This window comes from Bactrocera neohumeralis, chromosome 6 (genome assembly GCF_024586455.1).
Source record: "Bactrocera neohumeralis isolate Rockhampton chromosome 6, APGP_CSIRO_Bneo_wtdbg2-racon-allhic-juicebox.fasta_v2, whole genome shotgun sequence".
Lineage (NCBI taxonomy): Eukaryota > Metazoa > Arthropoda > Insecta > Diptera > Tephritidae > Bactrocera > Bactrocera neohumeralis.
Genome location: NC_065923.1, coordinates 47,155,040 through 47,176,033, shown reverse-complemented (window position 1 = coordinate 47,176,033; position 20,994 = coordinate 47,155,040). Strand labels below are relative to the sequence as shown.

Below are 20,994 nucleotides of genomic sequence, written 5' to 3'. Positions count from 1 at the left end.
AATTCTATATGGAAATGCCTGAAGGAAACGACTCTATAAGTTTTTGACATAGCTATAGTAGTTTCCGAGATATGTAAAAACTTAGTAGGGGCGGGGCCACGCCTACTTTTCCAAAACAATTGTGTCCAAATATGCCCCTCCCTAATGCGATCCTTTGTGCCAAATTTCACTTTAATATCTTTATTTATGGCTTAGTTATGACACTTGGCCGATTTTGCCCATCTTCGAACTTAACCTTCTTATGGAGCCAAGGAATACGTGGTTTCATCATGATATCTCAATTTTTACTCAAGTTACAGCTTGCACGGACGGATGGACAGACGGACGGACAGACGGACGGACAGACGGACGAACGGACAGACAGACATCCGGATTTCGACTCTACTCGTCGCCCTGATCACTTTGGTATATATAACCCTATATCTGACTCTTTTAGTTTTAGGACTTACAAACAACCGTTATGTGAACAAAACTATAATACTCTAACGAGAGTTAGCAACATTGTTGCGAGAGTATAAAAATTATTACTATTCAGGATACATATTTTCGGTACGCCATTCGATTGTGTAAAAACTGGAGAAATCTTCATATGACAATAATGTTGAAACTACTGAAAGTGCGATAATTCAACAATAAATGCGTCAGAGACAATAAATTTCGCAACCGAGGTGCCTTTACAGCATCCGGTAGCAAAATTGGACAATGCGCACTGCCTCTTTTATAAGCTCTTTTAAAAATGCTTTTAATGTATGGAATCTCAGGTATGAAAACCGGATTATATCTGCTTAAGGGGCTATACCAGTGTGACACTTTCAAAAAAAAAAAATTTTTTTATTTGCTTTTTCGATAGCTATATTTCCATAAATATCCTGTGAAATCGAGAAGGTCGTATCTTGAATAGTTTTTGGATGGCAGTGTTCTAAAGAGCGACCGCTCGGAGGTGCAAACATTTATAAGTGAAACTTTAAACGCTTTTTTCTCGAAACGACATTTTTCAAAATTGCTGGCGCCATAACTCAACGAGAAATTGACCGATCGACTTAAAATTAAAACTGATGTAATTACTATACAATGACCTACGATCTTTTTGATTGGTTGAAAATTCCAATTTGGCATTAAAAAAACGACCACTTTTTACCTAAAAAAAAGCGATTTTTTTTCAAAATTTTGTTAAATTTTGATATTTTTCAAAGGTCGTAGGTCATTGCATAGAAAATATTTCTAAGTTTATTCAACTTTTCAAATTTTTTGTTTCAGCTATTATTCGGCTGGAATCATGCCAGCAGTTGGGGCACTTTGTTTTTGCCACCTCCGAAGACAGTTCGTAACTCCGTTATTTTTCAACATTTTTGTAAAAAACAAATCTTAAAATATGGTTAAAGATATACCTTATTACGTTCAAAGAAGTTCGAAATATTCAATCGCGTACTTTCTCTTATAAAAATTCACAAATTTCGCCTATTTTTTTCCTGCGTCACACTGGTATAGCCCCTTAAGCCCCCAGTTATCGAAAATGTGGACCTCAGAGCAAATGGCTGACATTTTACCGAAAATAGAGGTTAATATATGATACATACTATTGAAATTCATAAAGTATCTTTTTCTTGCAATAGTAGTAGTAGTGTATGTAAAAATTGATATAACCATGTTAATACTTTCCCTAGTCCCTGCTTACCTAATGTGTTTATAAGGGTATACGAGTTTCAAAAAATTGTGTTTTTATTAAATTCTACAACACCTTTGAATATTGTCCTAAATTTTCAAATTGAACCTAGTAATAGTTTCGGAGATAAATCCTTGAGTACTTGTGCGTCCGATGCAAGCTAGGCTAATTGCGCCGTCTTTAAAGGCGTTTTTCTCGAAGCGGTGTTTTCGCAGTTGGTGGGCCAGATTTTTCGAAAACTACACAGAGGATCTTCATATAATTTTACACAGGTCGCAGATACAATTCTTAAAGACTTGGACGAAGGATTTTTTTTGATTGTAACACTACTTGAAAAAAAAAATTCGCGAAATTTTCACTGAAATTTTATTTTTTTGTTTAATAAAAATGTCTGCGAAAAATCTAATTTTCGGTTTTTTGCCTTCATTCAAGTTCTAAGTTAAAGTTTTTACTAAAACAGGTATTTTTCACTTTTGATGATCCTGTAAGGAGTTATCCGGCCAACGCGGGCGCAACGTTTTTCCGAGAAGTCCCCGGAAATGGCGTCGTAATGGCCGAGTTTAAAATATTTGTTTGCAAAAATTTCAGAATTTCTTTGTTAATAGTGTATGCACATATGTATGTAATATTATAAAATTCTAATAAAATATTTCATTCTTATATGGGAAAAATTTTTTTGAAAAAAATCAAATATAACCCCTTCTTGAAAGATATTCCAACTCCTAACTTCAGTATACCAAATATAAGTATTTCAAAACTCCAGCTAGCTATATAGCATATACTATATATCGACCCATTTTTAAGATATTTTAACAAAATTAGGTGAAGTTCTTCTCTTCAATTAGCACAAATGAATAATTATGGATGAATAATTATGGATGGCGTCTCCCTAATATAATATACATGTCACAGACCAAGACTGCATGTCTGTCTTCCAACTTTAAGAATTTAAGAATATGCAAGAACATTGTTTGCAGTATAGATTAAAACAGTTGCACCATTTGTTGTGGTTACTGAGATAATGGCGGGGATCAAACACATTAAAACTCATTGTTTTTCACGTGGCAACGCCTCTCTCCTAACCGCTATCTGCCATTTAATTGCTTTAGCATATCTTTTGCACAATTCTAATTCCTTTTAATATTAACTGCCTCTTTGCAATTTGTTTTCATTACAACAAATTGAATTTATTCTGCCCATTTGCATGGCAATTCAATTGCAATCAGCACGACTTGATGCTCGAACAAACATACCGCAAACACCGCCTACAAGTGTATACTGTTATGTTGCTTTTGATCACAACTAACACCCTACTCTCACCACAAAGCATATTCACCACAACACACATTGTTCAGCACTTCGCTCTTGCTTTGTTGTCATTCTTTAATGCTTGTACTTACCGCATCCTCGTTCTCTTCCAGCTTGCTGTAGCTGGCGCAATCTTCGCACACCCGCTGCTGACACTCGAAGCAGGTCTTGTGATAGTCGTCGGGTTTGAAGGATTTCAAACACACGCGACACGCCCCCGCTCGTCGCCCCGGCTCGTTTTTCGATGAGTTTCCTGCGGTGCTGCCGCCTGTCGTATTGTTATTATTGTTATTGTTCTGATTGGCCGCATAAGCGTCCTGGGTCTGTTGCTGGTACGCACCGCCATAGCTGCCGTCTTCGGTGGGCGCCAACGAGGGACGCGGTGACATTTTGTTCACTGCAATGAAATATGAAGACAAAGAGAGAAATGAGGGTAATTCATTAATTGCGTGTGAAGAAAGATGTTCTTATTTACGCATGTGTTTTTCTTTTCCTGTTTTAAGTAATTTCTCTACTTTATATATTAATATTTATAGTTGAGTCTTGTCAAATATGCTACCATTCACAAAGACGATCTGTAGTTCCTAGTGTCTCTTAGACATGCGATATACATTATAAAGCCTTCCTTAGCATTTTGGTATGCGGAAGCTGTAGGAAAGCGGATGTCTCACGAGCTCAGCATTCAGGAAATGCGGTGTGTCTCACATCTCCAGCGTTTCGTTGGTGCCTGACCCTGGATCTTAGGAGTATGTGTGTAATTTTCGGGCACTTTTCTTTTTTACTTTCAATTTCTTACAGTCCTGTACGGCTTTCATTCGAAAGCGTCACCGACCAAACATTTTCTTTACAACGATTCGGTTATGGGTAAAACAAAGGATGTCAAAAAGCGATCTACGAAGAGTCAAAAAAGGTGCAGAGGTCGTATGCTCAGTGGTAAATCAGAAATACAAAAAGTTCCTGCTCACTTTTCATAGAAGAGACTGCACAAACATGATTGGAATTCTAACTGATCACAATGTGGTGGCGGCACACGACTGCAGAATATAACCAGAGGCTGGAAAGTCGACACTCTTGATGAAAAATTGTTCAAATTTAAGTTAGATAGCAATTCGAACAACGCTACAGGAACCGAACAACAGGCGGAATACCTAATACAACACATCAGCTAGGCATGTGATGCCGCTATGTGCAGGAAAAGGCAAACCACGCAGAGAAAACCTACATTTGAAGTCCTAAGCGAATGTCGCAAAAGCGAGACGTCTTCGTCAATAAGGCTGACAATCGACTAATTACGCAAGATTGAAGGAATGCTACTAGGGGAAGCTAAACGACCTCAAAAAATCCATAAAAAGGAGAAAGGTCTGCTGCTTTAAGCCCATAGGGTGACGCTTACAGGACAGTGATGACAAAAGTCCGAGGACGAAAAAGGACAAGCTCCAACCTGTCCCACGCTACTTAAAGTTGTTTCTTTCCCGCGCAATCGTTTCAAGTATACGCTTTAGAAGAAACCGGAACAATGACTTCTCTAATCACCGACAAAGAAGTTGTAAGTAGAAGTAGCAGAACGATTCGCCAACAACAAAGCATCAGGGCTAAACGGTATTCCTAACACAGAACTATGCGCAAAGTGCCTACGAGAGGGCATATTTCCAAAAATCTGGAAGATGCAACGTTTGGTTCTTATACAAAAACCAAAAAAACCATCATTGAATCAAAGCCAGAGTATACGAGCTCTTGGTTAAAAGTCACTTCATACTTATGTACGCTGCACCTATATGGGGTACAGCGCTGCAGCAGAAAACCTACTTAGAAAAGGCAAAGTCAATAATCCGACTAAATGCAATCAGGGTTGCATGTGCCTACCGATCTGTATCACATCGGGCGGCTGGAGTTAAAGCTGGGAGAGTCGCATGCCACCAGACGTAATGGCCATGGAAATCAAGCGAGTTTTCGATAACGAAAGAAGAGAGGAAGCAGAAAAGACAAGTACGAAAGGTGAGATTTGAAGTAGGCAACATGATAAATGTTCGAGTGACGTCGGAGAATATCGTGCCTTACGTGACCATATCGAAGGTGGTCTGGAATAGAAAGAGAACGTGGACAGCTATAGCTATGCAAGGATGTGGAGAAATGAGTGGAAACGCAGCGAAAACCGAAAGATTTACCGGACTTTGGGCGAAAATGTGAGACTGAAGAGCGCTGGGCTCCACAACGTAATGCCTAACTGCAGTTCCGTGGGCTGAACACAAGCAATAACGAGGGAGTTCAAAGTTTAATATTTAGGCGTACTGTGCTGCAAATCCTGTTTGGGTGTGGACCCAAAGGAAGTGTATCTTTAGCAGTCAATACAAGTTGTACTACTGTGCCCAAAAAATAAGGTGAAATTTGAATTTAAACTGCGCGCGTCAAAGGATTTAGAGAATTATTTTTTTTTTAGGTTGGTAGTACTGTCAGTCACATTTATGTAAAATTTCATGTCAAAATATTCATTAGTGTTTGAGATACGTGTCGTTTTGTGAGCTGCTAAAAGTGAGTTTTTCGTTTTTTGCGATGTCGAAATTTGTTGAGCAAAGAATTTGCATTAAATTTTGTTTACTTAATCAATTTTCTGCTGCGGATACATTGAGGATGGTGCAGAAAGCCTTTGGTGATGATGCTATGTCTAAAAAAATGTTTACAAGTGGTATAGTGAGTTCCAAGCCGGCCGTGAACGTGTCGAAGACGAAGAGAGCCCAGGGTGACCATCAACCTCAACCGACGAAGCTCACGTTCAACAAATCAAAGATTTGGTGTTGAAAAACCGTCGATTAACAATTAGAGACCCTGCTGATGAATTTGGCATATCGAAAGGCTCAGCCAATACCATTTTGAAGGGTGTTTTGGGCCTCAAGCGCGTCAAATCTCGACTGGTACCGAAAACATTGAATTTTTTGGAAAAAAAGGCGTCGCGTTGAAGTGTGTGAAACGATGCTTTACGACTACCAGGGTGTCATGAAACGCATTGTAACTGGCGATGAGACTTGGATCTAAGCTTACGATCCCGAAACAACCGATCAATCGAGCGAATATAGAGCCAAAATGAATTCCGATTATCCAAATGGTCAAACAGTCAACAAGGAATATTATTTGAATGTTGTGCGTCGTTTGCGTAACGCTATCCGCCTAAAAAGGCGGGAATTGTGGAAAGACAATTCTGCCCTCGTAATTCGTGATCATTTCGCCAAAAACTCTACCCATATCGTTCCGCAACCACCGTATTCACCTGATCTGGCGCCGTGTGACTTTTGGCTGTTCACCAAACTCAAAAGACCGCTCCGGGGACACCGATTTTATACGATAGAGGAGATTGAAGCCGCAGCGAAGACGGAACTGTGACTACAACCAGTGTTTCGAAGATTGGACAATCCGTTGGTATAAGTGCATTGCATCGGGAGGGGATTACTTTGAAGGGGATGAAATTGATTTGGAAGAATAAATAATTTTCAAAATAAATACAATGTCACCTTATTTTTTGGGCACAGGCATATATGGCGATATCTGTGAAGATTTCCTCTCTGAGAGCTGACAAATTGACACGTCTGCAGAAAATGTTAAGGCAAATGATACACTGGCAGAGATATTGATAGTGTGGCCACTGAGTGCTAATTCGAAAAAATTATTCTTCAATTTTTGATTTCAAATTTCCATTCTGTTGGCCAATTACAGCATTTCTGTATCAAATATTTTGGTCACTTTACATTGTTTTTTCCTTTTAGACAGCGGAACAATATACTACAGTATGAATCAAAATTTCGAAATGGATTACAATTTGTTGAGTTGATAATAATACAACTTTTCTGCCCTGCTCTCTCTTTCTTCAATGATGCTTATGCTTATTTAACGATTTGCATTGAATTTAATTCAAACGAATTGATATATAAACAAACAAAAACACAAACATACATGCCAATCAAATGTGAGTATGTGCTTACAATGCCACGCTGCACACTGCCATGATAATAAATCAATATTTTAGTAACAATATTAATCTATGTGTGTGTGTGTTGACGGATTTTTGTTGACAGCGGATAGTGTAAAGGAAGATTGTCAACATGCAGCGACGTGATTCAAAGCCGTAGACAGCAGCGACCGTGGCAAATAAATGACTTTTTAATTGAATTAGACACATACAGCACAGAGATACGGATGTGTGTACGTTTATGTGAGTATGTGCTGCTGCTTGCCCTTTTATGTATGCACACATTTATTCACACATTTACTTTTATTTCATAACCGTATGCACATATAAAGCGAATGGTATGCTTATATAGTATTATGTGTCGGGAGTGCATGTGGGTCACATGACTGTGCTAAACTGTAGTTGACAGCCATCAACCGTCATCATTTAATCAAATCTTCGGCAGTAGTGGCGTGTGTGTGCGCATGTCAGCCGTCACATTAACATGTCACAAACTTTTAATTGAACAATTAGATAGTGATACACATTTACAATAAATCTTTTTCATGGTTTTTACGCTCGCCTCTTTTTTGTTCCACATTTTAAATGGTTAATATCACATAAATATTTTCGCTGTAACGAAAACTACTCAAATGCATTTTAACAGGAAATTTATTTCCATTGAATTTTATTTAAAACGGTTTTTGTTTGAGCGTGTAGCTGAATGGCTTCTCTGTATGTGATGACACGGCGTATACGCAATGTCATCTGATTTGCTTTGCTGCACTCAGCAACACTAAGGCAGTAGCAAAAACAATTGATAATCTGATCTGAAAATAATTGCCACCTATTTGTTTTGTAATTACATGTTCATTGTTGTTGCAGCTCAAATTTGTTAATTTGATATTTCCAAAAATTATAGGGTTGAAAGCTTTCGTTTGAAAGTGAAGCGAAACAAATACATTTATTAATTCATATATTCGTTAAAATTAAATGATTTTCATAAATTTTGGGTAGAAACAAAAAAGCTTCAAATGCACCAAATGCATAAAAAAAATGCATAATCTCCGAAGATATTGTTCAGATCGGCTTACTGCAGCATATAGCTGCCATACAAACTGAACGATCGAAAAAAAGTTCTTGTATGGAAAACTTTCGCATTTGACAAGATATATTCACGAAATTTGGTATAGATTATTTTCTAAAGCAACAATGTAATCTCCGAAAAAAATGTTCAGATCGGTTAACTATAGCATATAGCTGCCATACAAACTGAACACATAGTTACCTAAAGAAATGCACCTGTGAAGGGTGCAGCCGAAGTTAACGTTTTTTCTTGTTTTCATTTAAATCGGTCAGTTTGTATGGTAGCTTTATGCTATAGTGGTCCGATCTGAAAAATTTATTCAGTTAGTGTTGCGTTGCTTTTGAAAACATGCTCCGTAAAATTTTGTGTTGATATCTCTTTAAATATAAAACTTTTCCATAAAAAACTTGAGCTTGAACGGTAATTTTATATGACAGCTATGTATATATTATTGTGCTTCAATCTAAAAAAAATTCTTCAAAGCATGTAGCATTTCTTTCCGTAATAATTTGTGCCGAATTTCGTGAGGATATTTTGCCAACTAAAAAAAGGTTCCTCACAAAAATTAGATTTGGATCGTTGAGTTTGTATGGCGCCAAATCTTATAGTTGTCCGACGGCGGTTTCAATACCATCCAGCATCGTGGTGAAAAGAGAACGTGAGTAATATGTTATATGTATTTCAGAACCATATCTCAAACACTGATAGAGTAGGGGAAGCATCGATGGCCGGAGTGCGGAACTTTAATCCGTTAAATCTCATCTATTCCCATATCAAGACTGTCCCACGGAACCACCGTAGAAGATATTACTTCATGAGAGTGACAAGACATTTTACGTCTCTTGTATAGTCCTGACGCCTATTCTGCTGCAAATGTGTTAATTTAGTCATGATGGCAGTTACCGCTTCACGAACTGCTGTCCACTTATCAGAGAACTGACACATAAATGCAATCAAATTTTAAACTACACATCGAACTATGGACTGAGGTCATTTTCATGGACCACTTGACGTAGGTTGACCCTTCAGCAATTGGCACCAATAGCTAATATAGATCTTGTGAATTCATCCCCTGGCTCTAGATCAAGGTTTTCTGTTTAGTGCGAAATTAGACGTAAAAAGGATGGAGTCATGTGATAACAGAAACATTCGGAAAAGCAAGTGAGGAAAGTTTCCTGATCATCATCCATTCACTTGGGAGTGGCCAGAAACGATTCTTTTACATATGACTCAAGCAGCTCACGATTTCCGGTCTTTGACCAAGTATCCTCTGAGCAACCAAAGAACATCCGTTTGAAGGCGAGCTAAAGTGAGAAGGCGAAATATCCCCTACATAGGGTTGTGCGCTGGGTTTGGGACCCGACACGTAAAAAACAGTATCAATGAAAACTAAACGACAGCCTCGGATGAGAGACTTTAACTCGGCTATAATCGCGTAAGCGGTGTCTACGCCAATTAAGAAGAAGAAAATTAGTAATAAAGTAAAAAGTTATATGAGTTGCGTATCTTTATGTATATTCGCAGTTGTGGAGAAGCAACTTCATTCTTTATTTCACTATATTAACTTATGTATAATTAATTCCCTCATCTTTCATATGAAGTGAGCTTCGTGCTTCTAAAGTCCAAAATCTCTGATACCATCTCCATATTTGCCATATCCTGAAAGATTTCATAGAGAATTCATACAAGGAACGTACTCTAAAGTCTTTGATGAAACTTGCTTGAAAATAATGAGTACTAAATTCAAATATATATTTTTTTAAATTTTAGTAGGAAAATCGATAATTATAATTCGTTTTAATGATAAATATTATATTCGCAAGAATTCTTGATAATAATCAAATTCCAGCGCAGTTAACATTGACTACTCTGACAGATTTATAAGTTCCAAAAATGGCTTGGCGAAGATATTTCTAAAATTATGAAAAACAGTTTAAGCAAATAAAAACATATTTTTTTAACTATTCTGACGACAAGAAGTTAAAAATACGGCATACATCTGCAACCTTACAGTTTCGAATTTTGGTAGAATACAACTTTAGCGCATACGTGTCCGAAAATGAAGCCTTAATGAGCCGAGTGGAATATAAAAAGGTAGAGTATGATTAATTAATTTGAGACACACTTAATTTCAATATTAGAACAAATTATAATAAAAAATATATATTTATTTAAATTTAATGTAAGAAATTTATGGGTATAGAGAACGAGTAAATAACAGTGTTAAATAATATAAAGTATATTTAGTTCAAATAAGATTTTAGTAAGATTAAGGCTGAGAAGAAAAGTGAAAAGATCTTAAATGAAAATTTTAGATATTGCTTGGGAGTAATAAGAACGTAATAATAACTACTATGTAGTCTACACGAAAGACCGCTCTTGAAAATCGTACAGTCTTTTCTCATCTACTCTATTAGAGGTAGTATTGAGTGGCTGCATTAAGCAGAGTCATAAACAGAATTGTAAACATAGAAAAAAAATTCCATGATAACAACTTCGGCAGTTTAACCAAACCGATATTTTCAAGGAGACTGGTAGGTAGGAGTGCAGCTTTATCGGGCTCAATTAGCACTTGATGTGCCATTTTCATTTCGAGGAGATTGAGTCTTAAATAAAACTGAATTTTATCTGTTTTTTCGAAGCTTTCCACCAAAATGGGAATATGTGCCTATCACGGTTTTCTTAGCTTATGAGATAGATGCTATAAGAAATATAGAAGGGTTTTTTGAAAAACTAAAAGTGTATATTCCCAAAAAAAAAAAACGATTTTTGAAAAATTTATTTCGTTGTATGTAATGTTCAGCGCATTCTCTTTTAATATATTAGAAGTACAATAAAGTTCTTGCATGGAAAGGTTTTTAAATTGCAAGATATCTTCACGGAATTTTGCATAGACAATTGTAAAAGGCAACGCTACAATATTGGAAGAAATTTTTTAGATCCAACTATAATAGCATATAGACGCCATACAAACTCACCGATCATAATCATGTTCATATATTGAAAATTTGTTTAGTTCAGATCCCTATAGCATATAGCTGCCACACAAACTGAATGATCAGAATCAATTGATTGTATCTACAAATTTTCATTTGCTGAGCTATCTTCACAAGGGTTATTGTATAAAGGAACGGTGTCAAGCTACGCAGAAATTGTGCAGTTCGAGGCACTATAGCATATAGCTGCCATACAAATTTACTGATCAAAGGCATACTATATTCTTGTGAGGAGTCTTTTGTATTTCTGAACCGTATTATGACATCGGTTTAACCGAAGTTAACGTTTTCTCTTGATTTAAAATCAGAATAAATCCGCACTGTTACCACGTTTGCTCTATTTCGACAATTTTTTTTATTAGATTAATTGCTTATATATACTTTCTGCTAATTTGTCATGCTGGTGATGGAATATAAATATTTCTTATGGATAAATTATTTAAGAATTTCTAAGCCGTCTACGTACTTATGGCAATAAGCTCAAAGTAGCTCATGTTGAACAAAAATATTGTGCTTTCTTAAGCGGCTTAAGTTTGTCGGAAAGCATTAACATACCAGATCAAAGATGCTGTGTTCTTATACATTATGTAATATGTATAAATACTCACAAAAATAGTGATTTGATGTTGTAAATCTGCATTTTCTGTTATTTGACAAAAAGAAGAATTTACTTTTCAGTTTTTTCGTTCACTGACAAAATAGACAACCAGAGTCAAGGTGGGTAACAGCTTAAGCTGCTCACTTCTAAGCAAAATCAAAATACGCTTTGCTATGCGCTAATCACTACAATCTACTTATTTCATTTCTCTCACTTATATATTGAAACCTTACGATCAGCTTCATTAAAAGCACTCATATCTCTGCACACTCATTTGCTCATAACCATTTAATCTCTAAGAGAAAATAATATTAATGTCAGTGAAAGCCATTTGTGCGACAAAACCCATTATCTCAAGCATTAGTTGCGCAAATCGATATAATACACATTATTTTGTATGAAGTGAGGCTTGAGCCTCGGCCAACCTTGTGTCGAGTGGAAGCAAGCGACTCATTCGTTTTCGCGCGATTAGGTGATGACATTTCAGTGCAGGCTAAGTGCCATAATTGCGTTGCAAAATGCAGTTTCCTTCCGACACAGTGTCGCTTTTTCTCCACACACATACACACACACATGCATAATGCATTTGTAACGGTACGTGCTGTTAAGTATTTGCGAATATCAAGGAATGCAGAAAATATGAAAAGCAAGCAGAAGGAATGGGCAAGGCTAACAAATGTGCGCTTTGCATGACGAGGCGATGCACACACACACACACACATATGCATATGCATACAAATGAACAGCACACAGAAATATTAAAAATACTTTTGCATAGATGTGGAAATAAATCATTTTTACGCTTGTCACGAAGCGCCAATGCAAGTGCACGCAACTCTGTTTACACGCAGACACGTTTGTGTGTGTGTGTATTTGCGCTTGAAAGCAAGCAGGAACTTGGCATGGCAAGTGCATGGGTACAGCTGCGCAAACTTTGTATGTTTGTGTGTGTATGTGATTGTAGTGAAGTGCGTGCCGTCTGCAAAGAAACGCGCAGGAAATAACGCTCAAAACATTAGCGCACTTTAAGGCGCATAAGCCTACCTACCATGCAGTGAGTGAGCCATGTAAGTGCTATAGATTACCCGCCGATAAGCGACATTAGGCTCATGTGATTACAACGGCATGGTTCCTATTCAAATAAATATAATTATATATTGATTGATGGCTCGTTGTCTCTGTATTCGTGTACATACATATGTATGCAAGCATGTTTGCGTGTGTGCATTTTCGTGTTTACATAACGTTGTTATCGCGCCTATTTTCTCCATGCATAATTGAAAAGGCACATATGTGAATCAAAGCAAAGTGAAAGCGATACGAATTTGTTGCTCGAAGGCAAACAAAGGCAAATTGGTAAAAAGTGCTTTCTTTGTTCCTCGTTCTTCGCCGCTTTTTACCATTTCATTCCTCTTCAATATTTGCTTAATGCATTAGTTCGTGGCGTGTGCTGACCTACTGATTACTTTTATGATTTTGTGACCTATTTACTTGAATTTTGGTTGACCTATATTTATTAGAGGTCGAGAGGGGAAAAATTGGCTTGATAAAGTTTCGGTAATCAAGTGGTTTCATCAATACCATTTCAGCATTGCTCCCTTTAATTAACGTTCTTTGATAAAGTACTATCCTATCTTCAGAAAGATTTTTCATAAAACATGAGAGGTGCCTTGCTTGTCGGAAAATTCAGACGCCAGTTGAGGTACGGAATAACTTCGTATCTTACGGCATGTAGTTTTAGGCATACAAATCGTCATAATAATAGGATAACTAGGAAAACTTTGCAACATTAATTGTAATGGCGAAAGCGAAGGGTAATACGTACTGACAGGTTCATTATGGGATATAACTGCCAACATAACGACCCATCAAAATTAAGTTCGTGTATGGGAAACCTTTTAATTTGACAAGATACTTCAAGAAATTTTGCATGGGTTATTGTTCGCGGCAAACTGTAAGTTACGAAAAAATTCCAGATCGGTTTAATTGGCATATTCTTCTTCTTTATTGGCGTAGATAACGATTACGTGATTATAGCTGAGTTCACAAATGCCCGCCAGATTCCAACCAAAGCCAGGCTCTTCTCTACCTGGTGCTTCCAACGGAGTGATGGTCTTTCTCTGCTCCCCTGGCGGGTGCTACGACTCGGAGAAGCCCTTCTATTACAATTACAGAGCTTTTATATTGCTCAACGTCGGTTTACACAGCCGTATTAGCTTTGCGGGGACAAACAATTCAGACATCGCGACATAAAGATAGCTCCTTTTCGTGTTGTTAAAAGCAGCTTTGAAATCGACGAAGAGGTGATGTGTGTCTATTTTATTTTCATGGGCAGTGCACACTTAAATTCCAATCCATCCATAGGCCCTGTCACTATGTTGTTTTTCAGGCGGGTAATTGCTGTTCGAACCGAAAATAGTCTGGCAACGGAACATCTATTCCATTAAAATCGATTGGGGCGTCAGGTTCACAATCTCCTGGTGTTAAGATTTCACTAACATTCGGCAGCTTGGAGAAGGGTTCCCTTCATAATTTCAGTATGTTGTGGACATCAGTCCCTAGATCACCTCTGGGGGTTCTATGCAAGTATGCTTCGGTCATGAAACGTTCTGTTAGTCACCGCATCTTTTCGTGGAAATTTCGAGCAGTACCCACGTCGGCCAATTTGTCAATCTCTTAGTACTCATTCATTTCGGTATTTTTTTTTTGTTTGTTGGTCTACAATTGCGTCTCGCTTCCCTCTTCAAATCTCGGTATCTCTCCCATCAAGCACGTGTTGTGGGCGATTGTAACGTTCCAAGGCAGTCTGTTTTCTCTACACTGCCCTTTTGCCTTTACCAAAAACCAAAGGTTTCGTTTACAGCTATACGTAAGGAACTTAAAATGCTGTCCCACAGTTCCCTTATTAGTTGCTTATGAGTGCACTCAGATAGCAGGAGTGCAAGTCGAGCAGAAAATCGTTCGGCTGTCTGCTGTGATTGTAACTTTCCGACGTCGAACCCTTCTAAAACACTGTCTTCTGTCTATCACAAGATGATCGATCTGGTTGGTGAGTTTTCGATCCGGAGACAGGAGGTAGCTTGATAAATTTTACCATGCTGGAATCTAGTGCTACAGATAACCATATTTTGGCCCCCAGCGAAGTCAGTCAGCATCAACCCATTTGGAGATGTTGCATCTTGGAAGCTTAATTTGCCGACCGTAGTGCCAACGATACCTTCTTTGTCCACCATGGCATTAAAGTCGCCAACTACGATTTTCACATCGTGGTGGTAGCAGCTCTCATATGTGCACTCGAAGCGCTCATAGAAGGCATCTTTCGTCACATCGTTCTTCTCTTCTGTTGGATCATGGGCGCTAATCACCGATTTGTTGAAGAGCTTCGCTTTGTTGCCGACCTACTCGTTTCAGTCTTTGTCCCGTCCATCGCAACGGCGGTGGTGTTAACCTTTAATCTTACGAGGACATCAAGCATTTGAGCAGTGGTACCTTTCCAATTAAGGGACCGAACCATCCTGGTGCTGACCTTAAATCGTAATCCTTATTGTGTTTGCTATGGTCGTCATTAGAAGGGGTTATTTCATCCGAGGCTATCGATTAGGTTTTATTGGGATCGTTTTTTTTTATGTGGTGGGTTTCAAACCAGCGTACAACCCTGAGAAGGAATGGTTTCATTTCTCACTTTGGCCTTCAAACTCACTTTTCGTTTTCAAGCTCACTTTTCGCCTTCAAACGCAAGTTCTTTGATGGCCCAGAGTATACTTGCTCTAATACCGGAAGTCGTGAGCTGCTTGCGCCATATGTAAAAGAATCGTTTCTGGCCACTCCCAAGTGAATGGCGCTCAAAGATCGTATTGTAGCATATAGCTGTCATATCAGCTCAACGAACAAAATCAAGTCCTTGTATGAAAACGTCATTATTTTTAAGGATGTAAAAGCTTCGCTGTGGCCGTATTTAATGTTTTTTCTTGTTTTGCCAATCATCGATTCTGGTAGTTAATAGTTAGATTATGCGAAGTGTAAATATTTAAAGTGAATGAAGTAATATGAGTATTTTGATGGATATTTAGTCTAATTAATGTTGAAGAGATATAAAGTTTTGTTTGTATTAATGCTGCAGTCGAATATTGGATGACAGCCTTCTCGGAAATTTTGACTGAGAATTATTATTTCTCTGATTGGCAGACATCCACCTAATGAATTTCAATTTTGATTGTATTCCATGGAACTTCAAAAAAATAAAAAAATGAGAGAATTTCTCTGTAATGATTGGTTAAATTTTTAGTAGAATCTACATTTTTTGTGTGCAAAAGTCAAAGGACGTAGGACGTTGAATGGGTAACATCTCTGAAAAATGAATGTACAACACTTCGAATTCTTGTGAATTTTCTTTGTGATACTTCTTCATATTCATATGTCAACTATTGAAATGTACTCAAATTGAAAATGCTTCTGAATATATAAGTGTAATATACAGTTGTATGACAAGGTATTTTTTGGAACTTGTTCAGTTGGATTTTTGGAAATTTTATTTGTAGAGCGATGATTAGTTTTCATTTAGTTCAATCAGTGCTGCAGAAAAAAGTTATATGGCAAAGTTGTAGATAATGAAAAGAGGAAAATGTTCAAGAAAAATTCAAATAATTCTACTTTGACTGTTATTTGCTTTAAAAAATTATCCATCCAGGTCTAATACGTATATACAAAGATCTATGCCTAGTCACAGAAATAGATGAAATCACACATATCACAGTACTACAAGTATGCATGGTACTTCATATCATCACTTAAAATGCAAAATAACGTATCATCAAAAAATCTAAATTGAGTTTTTTATTGCTTACGATTCGCTACATAATATTAGATATTCTCGGCTTATGCTGACAGATACGACCAATAAGAAAAACTCAAATTTTGTTTCAATATGAGTGGTTTCTATTAAAACGTTTTTACTTAGTCTATAAACTTATGAAAGGTGATGTTACGTTATTTTGCATTTTAGGTGAAAATATATAATAAATTTGTGCTCACATATGAGCGAGTAAACATGCACAACCTGTCTCAGTGCATTCACAAAAGTTGTTTGCTGTGTTTTGTTTAGATTTCTTGACTTTTTTCCTTTTATTCTGACACTCTTCAGGGCATTGGTCTCAATGCTGTGCACACAGTGGTTGCCTTCAGCCGGACGCTTCTAGCAAAAACAAAGGATTACACCTGTTGGCAAGGCAAGCAACCAATGTGTGTTTATCTTGCTCGTGTTTGCAATGAAAAAACAAACAACAAAAACATGGACATGTGCAAAGTGTATGCGCATGCATGGAAGTATGTTCTTATAGTGTGTATATACATACATATAGTGCATATACTAAGGTAAGCGAACATTTCTATGCAATATATAGATTATGACTGTTCATAAGTAAAAATATTACCGCAGTAATCCAGCTCCCATATATAAGTAACTCGTCTTTGTCAAAGTGCTCACACATACATATATCTATACCTACATTTTAAGTGCATGTGCATAATTTTTTGTAAAGAAAATTGAAGCCTCGTTTGTTCAGAGCAGATTACTTTGTTGGATATTTGTATTTTTGTTATTTTTGAAAGACTGGATTTGAATGTCAAAATTGTGTCAAAAGCATAACAACTGAAATGAGTCTGCAACCATATATTCGTTTCCGGTTCAATGTTTTTAGCATTCATATTTTTCCTAGAAATATAGCACGACAAAGCATTGATAGTTTTAATGAAATTCTTGCCGCTTGCATAAATAATTAAGAAGGACAAATTTCTTTTTTAAATTTTTAATATTTTAACACAAAAACTTTCTTTACAAATATGAACGTGAAAGAAAAACAAGAAAAAACGTTAACTTCGGCTGCACCGACGCTAATATACCCTTCACAGGTTCATTTCTGAACAATTTTTTCGGAGATTACATTGTTGTCTTAGGAAATAATCTGTACCAAATTTGGTGAAGATACATAGTCAAATGTGAAAGTTTTCCATACAAGAACTTGATTCCGATCGTTCCGTTTGTATGGTAGCTATATGCTATAGTTAACCGATCTGAACAATTTCTTCGGAGATTACATTGTTGTCTTAGAAAATAATCTATACCAAATTTGGTGAAGATACATTGTCAAATGTGAAAGTTTTCCATACAAGAACTTGATTTCGATCGTTCAGTTTATATGGCAGCTATATGCTATAGTTAACCGATCTGAACAATTTCTTCGGAGATTACAATCTATACCAAATTTGGTGAAGATACATTGCCAAATGTGAAAGTTTTCCATACAAGAACTTGATTCCGATCGTTCCGTTTGTATGGTAGCTATATGCTATAGTTAACCGATCTGACCAATTTCTTCGGAGATTACATTGTTGCCTTAGAAAATAATCTGCACCAAATTTGGTGAAGATAAATTGTCAAATGTGAAAGTTTTCCATACAAGAACTTGATTCCGATCGTTCAGTTTATATGGCAGCTATATGCTATAGTTAACCGATCTGAACAATTTCTTCGAAGATTACATTGTTGCCTTAGAAAATAATCTATACCAAATTTGGTGAAGATACATAGTCAAATGTGAAAGTTTTCCATACAAGAACTTGATTCCGATCGTTCAGTTTGTATGGTAGCTATATGCTATAGTTAACCGATCTGACCAATTTCTTTGAAGATTACATTGTTGCCTTAGAATATAATCCATACCAAATTTTGTGAAGATAAATTGTCAAATGTGAAAGTTTTCCATACAAGAACCTGATTCCGATCGTTCAGTTTGTATGGCAGCTATATGTTATAGTGGTCCGATATCGGCCGTTCCGACAAATGAGCAGCTTCTTCGTATATATACAGATGGACGGACGGACAGACAGACAGACGGACATGGTTAAATCGACTCAGCTCAACATACTGATCATTTATATATATACTTTATAGGGTCTCCGACGCTTCTTTCTGGGTGTTACAAACTTTGTGACAAACTTAATATACCCTGTTCAGGGTATAAAAATGCATTATTGCCGTAGCAATGGGGCTTTTGTGCTCAAAATCAATGGCTTACATTACTGGAGTACGGGAAGTACTTGGAATAGAGTAAAAAAGGAGCGACCAAGGAAATCTACTTCATAGGACGATCGTGTCATTTGTAGAGTTAGCATAGCGAATGCGTTTTTACTTCCAGGCAAATACTCGGCAAAATAACTACTCAACTGAACAACGAAATATCAACGCGAACACCAGAAATCGCCTTCTTGAAAATGGACTAAGAGGATGCGTTTGCATTGCAGGATAAAACCACACATGTCAAAAAAAAACTTAAAGCTTAAAGGAAGATTCGAAGTCAGAGGAATATGACGATAGATAGACAAGATGAAGTGGTGTATTCAATTTGCAACGGAGCATGTCAGCAAGTGACCCTACATATTTGGAAAGTTGGGTCAAATGGAAAATAATTTGTGCGACGCCCGCCAAACAAGGAACTGCAGCCTCGATACACTTCAAAAACGGTTAAGCATGGTGTAAGAGTTGCTACGGTTTGGGGTGCGTATGACCTATTCCACGGATCACTCAACGAGCACAATGAAGCCATTTGTAGAGCAACATATGCCTGAACCGTACAGTTTTATGCAGGCTAATGACATCAAGTATTCAGCTTGAAGTGTTAAAACAAGGTTTTCCTCCGAAAACATTACGGTTTTGTACACGGACTTAAATCCAATCGAAAACCTCTGAGCAGATATCAAAAGTGGTTTGGGAAAGAAACCAAATAAAAATGCTGACGAATTATTCCAAAATGTCAAGGATATCTGGCAGAGCATAACAAATGAGCGATGTCAGTGTTTAATTGGTACTCCGCATAGAAGATGCAAAGCAGCGCTTGAATCAAAATGCTAACTTAAAATATTACTTAATTAATACCAGTCACGACCTACCAGCCGAATATTGTCAAATTGACATACATACGAATAGTGGAAAAAGGCGGGACAGAAATATCATAAAACACTTTCTCTAAAAACTTTCTCGCTTTCGTTAGACTGATGGTGTTGATTTTGGATGTCACACCTCTAGTCGAAATGACTACAGCGGTTTTGTTGTCCGCATAATTAATTGTATTGGGATAGATACTGACTCCCCAATATCGAAAAAAGATGATAATGTACGCGAATGATCTGTGTAAAGTGGATGTCGTGTGCGCTTAAAAGCAACTTTAAGACCGATTCATGAACCAAATGAAAGCGGTGGCAAAGTTGTCTGAGGTTTTCTTCGAATTTTCTATGCATCTAAAGTATTTGCCGGATTTGGCACCCGAGGAGTTTTAATATCCATAAAGGTCAAGACAATGTCCAATGGAAAGGAACTTAGCATTAAAGAAGAAGGAAGCGCTAATGATGAGACCTATTTTGGAGCCAAGATGAAACGTGCAACAAAATCGGTATCAAAAATATGGAAAATATTTTTAAGTGGTGTCCCTCGATAGCAACTAGTATATTATATTAAGTAAGGTAACCAAATTTCACAAAAAATTTATATTTCCATAAAAATATGCTAACTTTTCTGCGTTTATCTTTATATTTCCTTTGAAGTGAATTTCTCTTTCAAATGAAAGTAAAGTTCACAGAAATTTCAAAAAAAATGTGAAATGCTACCAGAGAAAAATGAAAGTTTAAATTTTACAAAACAAAGTCTAAACGAAAGGCTGTCGTAGATATGTTTCGTAAGATACTTGTATGTGCCTGCACCGACTTGCGCGTTTACTAGGTTGCAACAACTGGTCGCTTAGAAGAAAGGACTGTTTGATAACCCAATGATTTTGGGAATAATCTTTCCGGTAACATTAAATGCAAAACTGTCTCCTGTTTCTATATGTCGTCGAAAAAACGATTGAATAAATTGAGAAGTAAGATAAATGCATGTTCAACTTAAGGTTTTAGAAGTATTACGATCATCCCTCTTAAAAGTCCAAAATTGGGCATCGCAAGCAGGTTTGGGGCGCCAAATATCTTGCGGTAGTCTTTAACATCAAACTTTTGTCACCTGACATCTATAGACCTCTTCGCTGAAAGTTGCGTGACAAATCGGCGGGCGACTACTGGCTGCATGAGAATTTACATGAAGAATCTTCGGCAATAACTCGTTGGGTAAACATCGACTACATGATCGCCCTTTCCAATAGGGAAAGAAGGTTAGCAGTAAACTTAGAAAGAGATGGTTGGCTTAAAGCCAAAATGTATACAGATGTTTCGAAAATGGAGGATGGAGTGGCTGTGGGCAAATACTGTCTAAAGATAGGCATAAAAAAGCCCTTTAAACTGTCGGACCACTGCAGTATATATCAAGCCGAGGTATTTGCTATTGGGAAAGCAGCGGAGCAATAGCAGGCAACTTCAGAGTTA

General features: G+C 37.1%; 1 protein-coding gene across 6 annotated transcripts in view; it reads right to left on the bottom strand.

The window, feature by feature from the left end:
- The window catches only part of LOC126762568 (regulating synaptic membrane exocytosis protein 2), a 421,139-nt gene that overhangs the window by 148,838 nt on the left and 251,307 nt on the right, over nt 1-20,994 (bottom strand). For all 6 annotated transcript variants that reach the window (XR_007667481.1, XM_050479418.1, XM_050479416.1 and 3 more), the window contains one exon: nt 3,064-3,368. Coding sequence is in view for 5 of the 6 variants with exons in the window: in XM_050479418.1 (XP_050335375.1) it covers nt 3,064-3,368 (305 nt within the window). In the remaining variant the exon portion in view is untranslated. The remainder of the gene's footprint in view (nt 1-3,063; nt 3,369-20,994) is intronic.